General features: G+C 43.7%; 2 protein-coding genes across 5 annotated transcripts in view; both read left to right on the forward strand.

The window, feature by feature from the left end:
• The first annotated feature begins 770 nt into the window (after window positions 1-770).
• Window positions 771-10,160, forward strand: LOC106570483 (RNA-binding protein 24). The gene is made up of 4 exons (XM_014142881.2): window positions 771-1,239; window positions 2,138-2,261; window positions 2,739-2,793; window positions 9,632-10,160. Exons 1-4 carry the CDS (start codon window positions 1,072-1,074, stop codon window positions 9,981-9,983), a joined length of 699 nt encoding a protein of 232 aa, XP_013998356.1. The 5' UTR covers window positions 771-1,071; the 3' UTR covers window positions 9,984-10,160.
• A 4,228-nt stretch (window positions 10,161-14,388) lies between these two features.
• The window catches only part of cap2 (cyclase associated actin cytoskeleton regulatory protein 2), a 39,354-nt gene continuing 36,674 nt past the window's right edge, over window positions 14,389-17,068 (forward strand). Inside the window, exon 1 of one of the 4 annotated variants that reach the window (XM_014142883.2) lies at window positions 14,389-14,845. The gene's annotated coding sequence lies outside the window, so the exon portion shown is untranslated. The remainder of the gene's footprint in view (window positions 14,846-17,068) is intronic. The other 3 variants (XM_014142884.2, XM_014142882.2, XM_014142885.2) reach the window with 3 other exon arrangements.

A 17,068-nucleotide genomic window follows, 5' to 3' on the forward strand; every position in this document is an offset into this window, starting at 1 on the left:
GCGTATTTACGCACGTACCGCTCTTCCCTTCATGTCCACCTAAACAGGTTATCATAAATTCCATCATCACCCGGCTGAACTCACTCCTAAACGCGTTTTAAAACAGTTCAGTCATCAGTGGCCCCCTGTGAGACATTAGGGGCCCAGAAAACTAAACATTTATGTCCCTACCCATTGTGCATAATTATCTTAGCAGCATCGCGTGTATGATAGTCCAAAATATAATCTAACACGCTACTGCATTATTCTACAATGAAACTTGAGGCCCAGAGATTACACCTGTCTGCATTGGTCATGCTGAACTGCTGCTGCCACTAAAACACGTGCGTCCCTGGGCTGGCCACTGTCTGTCTCCTCTCTGTGCGTAATGGACCTTCCCGGCCCGACCACCTGCTGCCAGGTATCCCTTGGGACAGGAAGAGAACCAATGCCTTCATTTTTTAAGTTATATCTTCATGGATATAACTTAAAAACACTGTGGGTTATTAAGTAACCGAAACATTGCCGTGAGCACTAGTCTATACAATTGATGTAAGAACAGATTATTTTAGGTTTATGAAAAACCGAATGACCATAACTTTCCTGGTGGTTTAACATGTGGTAGGGAAATATGGTCTATTCTTCATCACCACTAAGCAGGCATGGATCTTTAATTGTGCGCGCTTCCCAGCTGTTTGCTGGAGCGTGTAGGGGAGCATGTGGGCGGGCAGTAATGCACTCACAGTACCGCCCTCGGGTTTGGAACTGGGTGGAGTTATGGGAAGCACTTTTAGGAATGGGTCCGAAACATATTTAGTTAGTCACGACAGTTACGAAGAAGAGTTGCAAACACCTGCAGATCTCTTGGACAATCCGCTCCATAGCTCTTTTAAGTGTCGAAACATAATCTACCTCGAATCTTGATTTTTGTCGAGTTTGTGTTATTTCCCTGAAGCCTCTCCGGTGGTAAATGTCTTATTGTTCGTTTTTATAGCAATACTAATAAATAACGTAACTAGCTGATAAGGCAACATTGCACTATATTTTTGATTGTTTCTGTTTATACTATTTTGCACTAAAATATTGGTGAAGATGCACACCACGCAGAAGGACACGACCTACACGAAGGTTTTTGTCGGGGGTCTTCCATACCACACTACGGATTCCAGTCTCAGGAAATATTTTGAAGTGTTTGGAGAAATTGAAGAAGCAGTCGTGATTACCGACCGACAGACCGGCAAGTCCAGGGGGTATGGATTCGTAAGTATTAATATAGTATTTATTCTTCATAACTTACTTACACAAAGTGCAAGTGAAACAGTACAAGTGTCTGTCTAAGGCCTGCATTATTTCAAATGTCAGTAAATCACATGTCATCGTTAAAGTGGGTGTTGGTTAGGCTACTGTAGGCCTATTTCTTAATATTTGAAGTTTTTCATAAATTGGCTTGTGTTTTCAGCTTGAAGCGTTCTATCGTTGAAAACAACCGATAGGCGCACACGCGCACTGTTCGGCGCTGACATGTTCAGAAGATGATGAGCAGAACCGCATGTCTATGAGCATTAAAAAGAGACAGATGGGCTACTATAAAACTGGTTTACTGTCATGATACCTCCCTCCTTGCAGCCATTTAGTTTTAAGCACATTTATGTGAAATATTAGCCTGTAGTATTTGATGAGTTGAGAGGTTTTCCTCGGGTTATTTGAAAAATATCCTGCTACCGCACCAAAAACTCTTACATAGTCATTACTCTCAAATAGAGTACTTATAGTCACAAGTAAACTTGTCCTCAGAGAAAAACAATGTACTGACAACAATTATTTTGAATGGATGAGTATCTATGGCCAGAGATGGCGTTATATCTAGCTTCTGCTCTGGAAAACAAGGAAATAACTCATCACGAGTTTAAGAGCCTACCTAGGACCAAAGATCTCAACTTGCTATAAGTAGTGGTGGTGGTTATCTTTATTTTCAAAACATTGACTGACAGTCAGTCGGGTTGTGTGTGATATCCATATTTTCTCTAATATTTGCCTCCCTTTAGCTAATGAATATGAACATTGGTGAGTCTTTATCGTACATGTTTACCAACCCCTCACACTTCTTCTTCACCACTTCTTACCTGTGCTCTCTCCCCCTCTCTGTGTGTCCCTGCAGGTGACGATGGCGGACCGCTCGGCTGCAGACAGGGCCTGTAAAGATCCGAACCCCATCATCGACGGCAGGAAAGCCAACGTCAACCTGGCGTACCTGGGGGCCAAGCCACGGGTGATGCAGCCAGGTAAACACACAGTCACACAGTCACACAGAGAGAGAGATACCTATAGGTGAAGTATACTTAACTCAGTAGGAAGCAACAGTACCTGTTCTGTATGGTAATGTTCTGAAAACATTGAGGCTGTTTGTTCTATAGAACATGCCCCAGGTCTCATCTTATGTTTATTTCCATATCCACATTTTTTCCTCACAAATCATGCCTGGTGCAGAATACTTTCATGATGATCCCAAGGGTTATTAATCATTCTGTCACATAAATATGTAAAATGAATGCGTTCAATACATGATTCAGGATGTCCCGATGTGTCTAGAATGAACTAAATGACTGCATCCCAAATGGCACCCTATTCCCTATATAGTGCACTACTATGGGCCCTGGTCAAAAGTAGTGCACTAAAATGGCAATAGGGTGCCATTTGGGACTCACAGATGACATGAATAAGATCGTTAATTAATTTGACCATACCTCATCTCCATCCAGGTTTCACTTTTGGTGTTCCACAAATCCATCCTGCCTTTATCCAAAGGCCTTATGGGTAAGTACTGATGCTTCTTTGTGTGTGTTGAGGGGATGGTTGGGTGTTGATGAGTGAAAACCTATATGAAACCTCACTAGAGTTACCTCACTGAATCTGTTACTTATAATATATTAGCAGTGATGTCCCTCATTTGGCGAAAGTCTAGCATTGTTAAGACATGTTCATACAATGACATGTATGTTTATATAATCTGTTTATGTAATTGTTTTGTGCTTAGTCCTATTTTTCGCCATACTTGCATGATTACAGTGCATGATAATTATGTTGAGGGGAAAAAACTGTTTCACAAGTCCTCTTTCTTTTTATCACTGACTACAAAGTTGACCACCATATCAGTGTAAGGTTTGTGTGAGTGAAAGAGAAAGTGTGTGTGTGTGTGTGTGTGTGTGTGTGTGTGTTATGCGTTGAGTACAACTAATGGAAAGTTAGAGCCTCAATGACTCAATGTTATCTATCTCTCTCTGGTCCGACAGGCTCGATACAGGTTAACATAACTGGTGGTTTCAGGATTATTTCTGTGGCCATGTCACAGATCAGACCAGGGAATTACCTGTAATTTCAAACGCACACAAACAAGCTCAAATGGTGATTATAGATGCATGTACGTTGGTTTTAATTTTGGTTTTGAGTTTTAATTTATTTAGAATAGCAATTAGAGCTTTGTGTGCTTTTTCTTTTACTGTTATGAAGTGGTGTTCATAGCTAAACCGTGTGCTGTCTATTTAATGACCGAAAAAAGCTGGTTGGATGATATTTGGGGTGTTCTTTTCCGTTTTTGTGGAAGAGTGTTGACTTTGCCAGGGGGAGCAAAAAAATAAATGTATTTGATTTGATGCTTTTGTGTTGTAGCTTGTGGTTTACTTTTTCTTTGGTAACATTGTTCTGTGTGTTGTTGGATGTGTTGTTGGACGTGAAGGACGGTGTTCTATGTGTTGTTGGCGTGAGGGATGGTGTTCTGTGTGTTGTTGGATGTGTTGTTGGATGTGTTGTTGGCGTGAGGGACGGTGTTCTATGTGTTGTTGGATATGTTGGCGTGAGGGATGGTGTTCTGTGTGTTGTTGGATGTGTTGTTGGCGTGAGGGACGGTGTTCTGTGTGTTGTTGGATGTGTTGTTGGCGTGAGGGACGGTGTTCTATGTGTTGTTGGCGTGAGGAACGGTGTTCTATGTGTTGTTGGATGTGTTGTTGGCGTGAGGGACGGTGTTCTATGTGTTGTTGGCGTGAGGGACGGTGTTCTATGTGTTGGTCTATGTGTTGTTGGCGTGAGGGACGGTGTTCTATGTGTTGTTGGATGTGTTGTTGGCGTGAGGAACGGTGTTCTATGTGTTGTTGGCGTGAGGAACGGTGTTCTGTGTGTTGTTGGATGTGTTGTTGGTGTGAGTTATGTGTTGTTGGCGTGAGGATGTGTTCTGTGTTTTTCTATGTGTTGTTGGATGTGTTGTTGGCGTGAGGGACGGTGTTCTGTGTGTTGTTGGATGTGTTGTTGGCGTGAGGGACGGTGTTCTATGTGTTGTTCTATGTGTTGTTGGATGTGTTGTTGGCGTGAGGGATGGTGTTCTGTGTGTTGTTGGATGTGTTGTTGGATGTGTTGTTGGCGTGAGGGACGGTGTTCTATGTGTTGTTGGATGTGTTGTTGGTGTGAGGGATGGTGTTCTATGTGTTGTTGGATGTGTTGTTGGCGTGAGGGATGGTGTTCTGTGTGTTGTTGGATGTGTTGTTGGATGTGTTGTTGGCGTGAGGGACGGTGTTCTATGTGTTGTTGGATGTGTTGTTGGCGTGAGGGATGGTGTTCTGTGTGTTGTTGGATGTGTTGTTGGATGTGTTGTTGGCGTGAGGGACGGTGTTCTGTGTGCTTTCTGATTATCCCCCTGTCACCCCTCCTCCAAACCCACCAAAACCATCAACAGCTCACAGCTCATTGCAAGACATTTCTAGGACCTTCTTGGTGTTATTAATTCTCTTGCATTAACACCTAACCTCTCAAACTCACCCAGAATTGAGTATTTCCCAGGAATTGCATATTCTCTCTCTTTCTCTCTTTTTCTCAAGCCACCAAGGGCATTTTCCGCATGGTCTTTGTCTCTTCTAACTCTCATCCTCTCTTATTTTCTCTCCCTCTCTCATCTATCTATCCGTATATGGTATACTTCATACTTCAGGGCCGACTCTCAGGAGAGCTGCTGTTTCTCATTCAGAGATGATAAAGAGAGAACAGTGAGAGGTCCATGACTAGACTGTAAATTGACAGTAGTCACTAACCTTATCCCTTACAGGACACTGGTGACAGATGAGGGAAAGTCATCCAAGGCTAGTAGTTTAGTTGAAGCAGACCACCTACTAACGTGTGTTTCTGTTACTGTGTTTGTGTGCATATGTCTGACCATACTATTGTATGTGTGTGCATACGTGTTCGCTTGTGTGTGTCCTTTCGTGTGTAGTCCAGTCCAGTGGTAGAGCAGTGCACCAGAGTCTCTACTATGACACAAACAAATGTCTGGATGCCACAGCCTCTGAACAAGCTTTCATCACATGGGCATGCAGCGTTAAGGAAAACAAGCTTCTCCATTGTGCCTCACAAAGGCTGGAGTGCTGACGCTGCAGTCGCATGAAGCCTGCACTGGTAGCGGGGTCTGGGGCTGGGCAGGGGGTCTGGGGCTCGCTCCGTCATGATGGGATGGGACACTCTTTAAAAACAGCAGGCCCAACTCATGGAGGCTGGAGGCCCCAGGGAGGTTTAAAGGGCCACAGACACATCCAGACAGTGCCACCTATGTGCCACCTGTGCTTTCCAACACATGTAGAAGGCCCAAGGCTGCAGACAAAGGATTTGTCCCAAATGGCACCCTATTCCCTGTATAGATCACTACTAGGGCCCTGATGAAAAAAAGTGCAATCTATATAGGGAAAAGGATGCCATTGGGACGCAGACATAGATGGGCACACCTGTGGGAGGGTAGCAACCAGCTCCATGGCTATCACACCACTAGGTATGAGTCTCACCAATGATATGATCCCAACACATGTAGGAGGCTTGATAGATAGGTATAAAGCAGAGGAGGCTGGTGGGGAGGAGCTGTAGGAGGAAGGGCTCATTGTAATGGCGTGGATGGTATCAATGGAACGGTATCAAACATATGGAAATCTAGTTTGACTCTGTTCCATTGATTCCATTCCAGCCATTACAATGAGCCCATCCTCATATAGCTCCTCCCACCAGCCTCCTCTGATGGGTACTAGGTAAATGGCAGTACGTACAGGTCTGGGATCAGGCTACTGTTTGAGGCTGTAGCAACCAGATCCATTGTTATTATTATAGCACCATGTCGCCCCTCTACACTTCTCACATTTATCTGTAGCATGACTGGCTGTTCCTCAGCTCCTAATGCAACAGAATCCCAATGGTTGTAATGTGTCGGAGAACAACAGGTGTGTACTCCTAAACCCCGCCACCCCTCCACTCTTCCCCCTCTCTGGTCGAAGATGTCACCCATCTGACATGTGATTGAAACAGACCTTTATTTAGCCTTGAACTTTACCGACCGCAACGTTCCAGACAGAAAGATAATATATTTACACAGAGCATTGAGAGACACAGTAACCCTAGTATTTTTAACCTTGCTTGTGTCTCTAGGGAAACGAGGGCACTTAGATGGGAGTCGGAGGGTAGCCAGTGCTTCCCATGAGCAACACCGTTACGGAAGTGAATCCAGGCAGATGAGTGTATTTGGTGTGTGTGTGTGTTTTGTTTGTTAGGTGACACAGCATTTACCTAGAAGAAAAAGAAACGCACACCTATTAAGGCGAGGTGCTGGCTAGCGGAGTAGAAAACTTGAAAATAAGGGAGAGCCGCACACTCTAGGAGCTCAGATGCAAAAATGTAATATCCAACGTTTCGACAGACAAACTGTCTTCATCAGGGACAGCATTTACCAACATATAAGAGGTTTATTCTGTTGGAGATGGAGAAACAGGTTGTAGTAGTCTAATGTTGAATGAAATTATGAAGGGGAGAGGGAGAAGGACAAGATAGAGGAAGTGAATAAAGGTAGGGTGAGATATGAGCCCAGATGAGTTCTAGGGGTGGGAACACACAGTAAGTCATATGTAGGATGACAGGCAAGCAGAAAATAGCTGGGGCCCAGCATTCAGCCTCTCCTGTCAATCATACATGAGGCCAGGCAACAAAGAGCATGTCTGAGACCAGATCCACATTACAGGAATGTCGTCATGACTACTTATGGAAACCGTACTTGTGTAGGACTTATTGGCACTTTGCTATATATTTATGGAAAAATAACATTGGGATGAAACTCTTGGGCAGTGATTGCTTCAAACAGTCTAATGCAGGCTAACAATCATGGGCCATTTTAACGTCTCTGTCTTCTTCATACTTTGGATGCGTCCCAAATGATACCCAATCCCCTGTAAAGTGCACTACTGTTTACCAGATCCCTATGGGCCGGTGGAAAGGGAACAGCGTGCCATTTAGGATGCAACCTTTATTTCCAACAACAGCAGGTTTCTTGGGCTCCTGAGTGATGCACCGGTCTAAGGCACTGCATCTCAGGGCTAGAGGCATCACTACAGACCCTGGTTCGATTCCAGGCTCTATCACAACCGGCCGTAATTGGGAGTCCCACAGGCGAGGGTATGGCCGGGATAGGCCGTCATTTTAAATAAGAATATGTTCTTAACTGACTTGCCTAGTTAAATAAAATACAAATAAAATATAATTCACCATCATTTAAACATACCACTTCAATGCTGTCATTTCATTCTCTACAATTGCAAATATAGTGCTATTAAAAAGCAACTTTGTTGTGTGTTGTAACACTGCATAACATATTTTATATGTGGTGTGAAAGAGCTTCTTTTTGTGCCGGTTTTCCTCATACTGTAAGAAATAATAATTTTTCAGAAAAAAAGAAACAGCATTTCAAAATACCTGTTTGATCCAACTTTTGACACCATGCTTCCATCCTGAATGGTACCTTATTACCTGTATAGTGCACTGCTTTTGACCCTGTGGGGATGCATCCCATATCTTAATATAGCTAGTAATGGGGAGGCACAACAATGGTCAACTTTGACATGTGTTTTTTGGTGGACACTGCATTTTGTTGTTTCGTTGTGAAACCAATCTTTGCATGCCTGTGCGTGTGTGTGTTTGAGAGTTTTTCTTTGTAGTGGCCCGTGTGTGTGTGTGTGTGTGTACACGTTTGTTATGTCTGTGTACATCCTGTGTGTGTGTGTTGCGTTTTGTTTTGCATTGTCCAGCCTGTGTGTGTGTCTCCACCGTGTATTGTGACTGTAACACTGTGCTGAGACAGCAGCGAGGCATCTGCCAAGAATGTGATGTCATAGGAGCGCCCCTGACCCCTGAGTGATAGAGCTGCACTGGATCTTTCCTTTTTCTTTCTTTTAATGTATCTATTCTTTCCTTTTTGTTTCCTTCAGTGAGTGGTTGTGTTTGTGCTGTGTTGGTTATCCATGTGGACCGTTTAGAATTGTTTTGTCTTTGACGTCTGTGCTTGTAGAATTGCTGTTGTTTTTTCCTGTTTCCTCGTTGGGGCCAGTGTTTTGAGATGTGATTGGTTGGATAGTGGAGTGCTGACATTAGGGTTGCCACGATAGATCTTGTCTTTGGTTTCTCCAATCCAGATTCCAAACTCTATGACTGTACTAAAGATTCCTCTCTCCATCTTGTTTCTTATTGGCTTGATTGATGTCAGTATTTATTTGGTCCGATCAATTGTTAGGTTGTTTCTCAAGAGATTATATTGACCTGTTGACAACATCATCACACCATGCACATCATTCCAGACCATTACAAATCCACACCAGACCATAACTCTTTGAAACCCAACACTGACAAATGGTGGTAAGCCAATATAAAGTGATTGTCAATCATTCTCATAACACTGATTTAGGTTACTCAGTCTTCTCTTACTGAATCATAAACTTGACTCCAATTAACAGCAGTTTAGTATTTTTGAGGAATGTCATTTGTGATTTCCCTATCAAGGTCAACGACTTGGGTTTCCTCCAGCAAAACAATAGTTTAACTTTCGCAAACGACCATCATCACGCTTGCAGATAGTGCTAGAGAGCCTAGTGAGCTGAGCCTCACGGCCGGGATATGTCATGAAGGGCTGAATGTGCTCATTGTTCCTGATTGCTTATTTAATGAAAAGGTCCCTCTGAGTGCAGCTAGCCTAGCGCCCGCCCGGGGCTCTTTGTCTAAGCACAGAGGGGGAAACAGCCAGCAGTGTCCTTTTTGAAAACTGTCCAGCTGTCAAAGTGGCAGTGACATTTTCACAATGCCCCCCTCATCTCATGTCCTCTCTTCCTCCCAGCGCTGCCTGTGAGCCTCCCTCCCTCCCTCTGTTCCCTATCCCCTCCCAACTAGGACTGGCACCAGGGCCAAATCCACATGTGACCATGCACACACAAACCAAGTTCTCTCTTCTCGCCATCTCTGGATTATCTCTCCATGACGGCATCAATGGGTCACTGAAAACCCAAAATGTCTTCCTATCCCTTATCAGAGGACAAAACCCCTCTGAGCTTTGAACACCTCTCACCAACCCATTTTTTATCCCACAGAGAGATCTCTATTTTGGCAACCCTATATCTCTAATAGCTACTTGCAGGCATCTCCGTGGTGTTATTGACTGGTGTATTGATGTGTTGGGGGGCGCTTGGCCGCAGTGTGGTTGGGTTGGTTGCGTTTGGTTCTGCTGTCAAACTTGGGGTTTGCTGCTGTCTGTCAGTGGCTGTGTAAGGCCAGGTCTGTGATCTCTACCTCTAACTCCCTGTCTGTTTCTGTCCTGTAGGATCCCTGCTCACTACGTGTACCCTCAGGCCTTCATGCAGCCAAGCACCATGGTCATTCCCCATGCCATGCAGCCCAGCGCAGCCTCTGCCTCCACCGGCTCCTCACCGTACATCGACTACACTGGAGCCGCCTACGCACAGTATTCCGCCGCCGTGGCCGCTAGCGCTGCTGCAGCCTACGAGCAGTATCCCTACGCTGCCTCCCCTGTGGCGGCCGGGTACATAACTGCGGCCGGTTACGGCTACGTTCAGCAGCCCCTGCCTACGGCCGCACCGGGGTCAGCCGTCGCTGCAGCCGCAGCTTTCGGTCAGTACCAGCCTCAGCAGCTGCAAGCTGACCGCATGCAATAGCAGCCACTGCAGCCATTGGACACGAGGGGATGGGAGGCCCACGGCTGATTGGCTGTGCAGAGGAAGGAGGAGGAGGAAGAGAGAGGGGCCGTGTTGTTAAGTGACGGAGTCGTTAAGATGGTGGTGGTGAGGTGGGAGATCCATACAGTAGCTTCCCAACTTGCTGTGCTTAACCCCCCCCCCAAAAAAAATTAGTAAACATTACCAATTCACAGAACAAAATAAGGTGGATTTATCCTTATGATTATTATTGTTGTTATTAATATAATTATTACTATTATTATAATTGTAGTAGAGTATTTATTTATAGAAGAGAAATGCAACGACTAAGCTTGGTGTAAAATATTACCTTATGTTCCATTGCTGTCATTAACATAGAAGAGAGAGAGCGTTCTCTTTACGGGACACTTACACGTGTTCTGAAGCCCTTATAACATATATTTATTATCACATTTCGAGGACTCTTGTCGTTCTGTCTTTTCAAGTGCATTGAAGTAAATGTTGTGATAATCAGGGAAATGGACCAGTTTCCAGTGTGTTAGTAAAGACAATCTCTGCCTTCGTGGCTCGTGTCACGCATTACGAACTACCTTTTAATCTTCCTGATGCTGATTGTCCCTTTTTTGACTCTGTATCTTGATCTCTTGACCTATGCAAAGCAAACAGTTCACCAGAAGACAAAAAAGCTGCAGGAATAACCAAAAATGCCATCTACTCATCAACTCTTCAAAGGGCATCACAAACAATATGAAGGCAACTCCGAAAGAAAGGTTTTCAGACAATGAGAATCACCAAATCAGTTACTCTCAAACACATACATTACGCACACACACACAGTTATGTACATAGTGGTAAAGGACAAAGGGCTCAGTCGTGTTCCCCTCTGGCTCTGTGCAATGGGATCTAGTCAGAGTGAAAGAGAGGGAGGGAGCAGCTGCGGGTGGGGAGGGGGGTGGGACAGTTAGCCCAGCGCCACACAGATGGATCACTCTGGAAAGAACGCATCACTTGTGCTTATTTGTTGAGCTGTCAAATTTTAATCCCTGGGCCCATTTGGGAACTGGGCCCTCTGGCCTGCCTGTCTGTCTGCCTGCCCCTGTCAGCATTTCCACCTCTGTCCTCTGTCCTAGAGCTGGCCGGCTGGGCTGGTGTCAGGTACATACACTGCCCTCCTATCCTAACCCTAACCAACCCCCCTAGGCCTGGTCCTGTAACCACTCCTTACAGCCTCACCAACCCCCTGACCCTTGCCCTGTACCCATTCCTCTAAGTCTCACCAACTCCTCCTCTACCCAGACTACATACCCCAACTCCGGGGCTCCTTTCTGAGGGTCTGGAAAGTGGTGGCAGTGGGGAATGTAGAAAGGGGGTGGCGGGGCTGCAGGCGCTTGACATGAATCTGGGGGTTCTTCGTGTGCCTCACATTTGTGTTGCTATTTAAGAGAGTAAGAAAAGAGATCTATTTAAGATATTTATTTTCAGAGTTGACTATGTTCTATGTGCTCTACGGACAAAGACTTAGTGGCGGTACTGAATTACTATTGTTATGTATTCATCTCAAGGCATATAAGTTATTGAGTAGATTTAGTTGTATTATTATTATTAACATACTCTACCAAAAATGTTGATTTATTTAAGATACAATTCTGTATGTGCACTGTACAATTATACTTTTTGCCTTTTTGAAATCTTAGAACATGACATTAAATATTGGCTAGATGAATGCCTTTTGTATGAAATTTTATTTAAATGCAGGCATACTTGCGTGCAGACTGTTATTCTGCCTCTGTTTAGAACCGTTGGAAAAGACAAAAAAATCCTGACAAATGAGCAAAATGCTGCTTTATACATTAGAATGTATAGTTATTGTCATGGTTTGGATAGCTGTGCTTCTATTGCTTTTAATATACATCAGATGGGCTATTTTACACTTGGGAATTTTTATACTTGAACTATTTCTTACAAGGGAAAATATGAAAATAAATGACAAAAATACTTTTTAAGGAAGCTTTTCATTGTCACTGGATTAAGGCATGTACAGTGTTAACCTTATTTCAGAATTTCAACACTATTTACTCTAAATTGAAATAAAAGGTTCTATATTTAATCAGAATGTTTTTATTTTTATTTACTCAAGATACAATGTTGAGTTGATGTTCAATTGGGTTGTTTTCAGGTTGGGTGACTTTTTGTGGGCCTTGTGGTGGAGGCCTGAGACCATTAATAGTCTCCACAGAAGATTAGGTATGAAAGGTGAAGGTGTTAAAGTTGATGATGTTCAGCAGTTTCTATGGATACACATGTCCCAGATTTTTACCCTACAACACGAGAATGGCTCAGTCACCTCTTCACTAGGGAAAAGCTTCTCTCTCAAACACACATGGATCTGCATCTCAAATGGCACCCTATTCCCTTTATAGTGCACTACTTTTGACTAGGACCCCTGGCTTGGGGGTAGAAGCTGTTCAGGGTCCTGTTGGTTCCAGACTTGGTGCATTGGTACTGCTTGCCGTGTGGTAGCAGAGAGTGGCTTGGGTGGATGGAGTCTTTGACAATTTTTGGGGGCAGGGAGCTCAGCCCCACTGATGTACTGGGCTGTACGCACTACCCTCTGTAGCGCCTTGTGGTCGGATGCCAAGCAGTTGCCATTCCAAGCTGTGTTGCAGCCAGTCAAGATGTTCGCAATGGTGCAGCTGTAGAACGTTTTGAGGATCTGAGGGCCCATGCAGAATCTTTTCAGCCTTCTGAGAGGGAAGAGGTGTTGTCGTGCCCTCTTCATGACTGTGTTGGTGTGTTAAGGACCATGATAAATCCTTAGTGATGTGGACACCGAGGATTTTGAAGCTCTTAACCCGCTCCACTACAGCCCCTTCGATGTGAATGGGGGTGTTCTCAACCCTCTGTTTCCTGTAGTCCACGATCAGCTCCTTTGTCTTCCTGACAAGGCAGAGGTCCTGAGTTTGCGCCAGGTATGAGCCGAATCGGGAGGAAGTGATACTCGAGCAGCGGGACGTCCTTTACAGTGATGCCGTGATCCGGATCTACTGTTGCACTCAGCTCAAAACTTGGGTTGCTGTTGGGGAAGTTTGAGGGGTGTATGTAGCACATGGGGATGTGTGAGACTCTTCAGCCTGAACTGTCCCCACTTGAACCAGCAAATAGCTCATTTTTTTCATGGCGCCGACTGGTAAGACACTCAGGAGGGCGGTCACGTGTACTAGCAAGACAGAGGTCCCGAGTTCGCGTAAGCTATGGGCCGAATCGGGAGGAAGTGGTACAAGCTAAGCAAACAGCGTGATGTACTTTACACGTGTGTGAGTGTAAATTACCACAGAGCAGCCAGAAAGAAGCCTTATGGGGTTACATACAAAATGTCTGCTAGCTGTATGCTGGTGACCATGCTCCTGCTCTTCATTTTGTAACACTGTCACCCAAGGCCCCTCCACCATTTTAGCCGAACATTCAATGACGTGGGACAAGCATTCACCTCACACTCAAACAAACACGTCTGGCAGCAGAGAGTTTGGGAATGGAGTCCTCTGAGGACTGATTCAGAGGCTTTTCGAATCAATAAAAGATCCCTACCCTCTCCTCCCTAACCTGGCACGGAGGCAGCATGGTACCCTTTTCTGGTCAAAGTAGTGCATTGCATAGGGAACAGGGTTCCATTTGGGACACAGTTGGACTATTTCAGCCTACAGTGTAACTCAGGCAGCTGCCATGACACAGCAGAGACAGAGGCCTTTCACGTGACATCACTACGGCTTCCATGGCATCTGACGTCCGCCATGATGGAATTCAGAGGCAGGTTGTGAATTGGGATGTGACAGACAGACAGACAGACAGACAGACAGTAGTAGGTGCAGTTAACATAATCAGGAGCACAGTGAATGGCCCTGTTAAAACTTGCTCCCAGTTATATTTGAGTTGACGTGAGCTAGCTATAACCAGTGATTATATCACCACATAATGATCCCCACCCACTGGGCCTAGACGTCAGTTCAATGTCTAGTTTTGATTTACATTTGTTTGAGTTGTCAACTATTGTCGATTCAAGGTGAAATCTTAATTAGGTTAAAAGTTTAAAAATAAATAATAATCCCCTTACGTTGATGACTTTTTGCAAATCCAATGAGTTTTCCACATTGATTAAACATCATCACATACATTTTTGGGGTTAAAATGATGTGGAAACAACATTGATTCAATCAGTTTTACCCAGTGGGCAACCTTATGACCTTGGAGAGAATAATGATGATGATGATGATAATGTTAATATACAATTTTCATATGACAAGCTTTTAGAATTTGAATGTCCACACAGCACTATCCTTTGAGTCATAGGGTAAGACCACTGACAACATACACAACATTAGACGTCAATCAGACGTTCCATACTTAGTCTAGGTGTCTGGGGCTCCCACCACTGCTCCTCAAGACCAGGCAGGGGGAGAGAAAGACTGGAGGCACCGACTGGTACTTTGCCAGTGGTCCACTCACTCAACTGCGTTATCAGGTTCACAAATGTTGCTTAATTTGGAAGTCCCGGAAGCTTAGGGTTATCTGCGCGATTGACTGACAGGGAGGCTGGGTGAAGCGGCAGACATAGGAACGAATCAACCTGGGACATTACAAAACCGAAATAAAACACTACGCCAGGACTTGATAGGGACCTATCGAAGGTAAATCTGTTGGTTAGTTTGTTTTCTAACGATTTTTATATTTTTGACGAGATGGGAATGGGAGGCAGAGAGGTGGGGACTGGGGCGGCACGTTTGTAGATGGCTCGCCTCACAGAAACGCGTGCGGTTATACTATTCGCTGTATTGGCACGAGAAAGGAAGACACCGATAGCCACAAAGGTCTGAACAATCGCCCTTTCCATATTATCTATGTGTGTCTTGTCTTTGTGTTTGTATGGCTAGTTAAACCATTCCGTATTTGCGGCGTTTCAGTTTATTCTAGAAAACAGGTATTGCGTCAAAAAGGCTACAGTTAGTGCTAGAATATACGAATTTTAGTATTTTGTATGTCGATGTCATTGTTATTTTTGTATGTGATGACAACGGTATAGCCTATACAATGCAGCATGCAAATGACGCAGGATGAAAGTGTAACGGATGACATGTCAGCATTGTTTTATTATTATTATGGTGTAGTGTGTGGCGCCGAGTCGGAATGACCTGACGCTATTGTCGTACCTCTCATACCTTGTTATCTGTGTGAGGACACATGAACACAACATACATAGTTGTAGCACAGGATCAGTACACCTGTGTCACACCAACCTTGAATGAACCTTCAGGGAACATTATGAATGTTGACAGTTTAATGTTGTTTATATTATTATGAACATTTTTCAATTCTCACGTGTTAGCCTGCTGATTATTTCCATATTGGTATAGATAGATTATTACTCTCAAATGTACAATTCATAAGCCCTATAAGTATAAGAGTTTTCAGATCTCTCTCTCTTGACAAAACTCGAGTTTCAGATCTAGAGGTTTTTTATGAAGGGCCATCATCATGTCTAAGAATGAAATGGTCCTTAGCCCAAAGACCTTATAGGCCTATCAAGCACTAACCATAGAACCTTCCAACTTAGAATAGATGACAGGAAATCACCACCACTAGCTTGAAGCAGGGGCCCAATATAGCCCTGAGATCAGATACCCAGGGCATAGAGTTATGAGACCCTATGGTGATTCTTGAGTATAATGGCATTCTCATTTCAGTAGAATAATAACACACCACCGATGTCTGCTTTCACAGCTATTGGGTCCAAATCCCTCCCCTTGGTCAGACAATTGTTAGGTGCTTTGTTTACTAAGAAAACAATTTCTCTAAACCCTCTAACCTCAGAGTTCAACCTGGTCTCAGAGCATTTCATATTATTCTGTAAGTAAATCAGACACTCCATTTAGTATGATATGTTACGTTTCGTATGGTATGTATTAATTTGTGGATGTCCATTACCCATTTTGTATAATGCATTCTGAATTACAATTTGTATTATATGTTATGAATTTACTAAACATACAATATGTTACGAATTTACTAACTATACAATAACGAATTTACTAACTATACAATACGTTACGAATTTGAAAAACATACAATATGTTATGAATTTGCAAAGCGTATGATATGTTATGAAATCCAGCTTGGTGGCTAACGTTAGCTCGTTGGCTAGGGGTTAGGCTTAAGGTTAGGGTTACATTTAGGAGTTAGGTTAAAGGGTTCAGGTTAGGGTTGGGGGAAGAGTTAACTAACATGCTAAGTAGTTGAAAAGTAGCAAAAAAGTAGTAAGTAGTTGAACAGTTGGTAATTAGCTAAAATGCTGAAGTTGTCCATGATGAGATTTGAACTCGCAAACTTTGGGTCGCCCACCCGTCCACCCTGACCAATCACCCTACGTTCGTTTTTTCCTTAAGTAATTATCTGTTTATGTAACCGTATCAAACGAAACATATCATACTAATTTGAGTATCCCAGAATACATTTACTATGTTACGTCTAGTCTATGAGACCAGGCTGGGGTTCAAATCCTGTCCTGGCTCTTTCCCCTCAATCACTTTATACAAATAACTTACTGTAACACTGTATAGCTGGGGTCCAAGAGTGAAAGAGCTAAAATGGCATTCGCTATGCTTTCTATCGCCACGGAGACTTTGGCAAACTCACAATGGTGAAGAGATGCTAATCAAGTCATACTGTGCCAGATTCTAGCTGTTGCATTCACAGTTTTCAACATATCTTCCGTGTGAAACAAATTATGAATAGGGCTGGGGAAAATACAGTGGCAGACTGTACTCTGTTTTATAGCATGTTGCAAGGCTTGTCAAATGTCTTTATTTACAACTATAGACATAGTTCAATTGTGGCTCATACACTCTATGATCAGATATTCAGTGTTATGTATGCCAGTGAGCAGTCAACTCTGTCCACTGATCTAATATCAGCTTTCCCTGCCTCTTATACCTTATCTCACCCATTGGAGCACAAGCACGAAAACGGACTCTGGACCAGTACTTAGAGAACGCCTCCACCTATCAGTAATTACTATACACACTGATAAAGTTACA

Source organism: Salmo salar, chromosome ssa14 (genome assembly GCF_905237065.1).
Source record: "Salmo salar chromosome ssa14, Ssal_v3.1, whole genome shotgun sequence".
Lineage (NCBI taxonomy): Eukaryota > Metazoa > Chordata > Actinopteri > Salmoniformes > Salmonidae > Salmo > Salmo salar.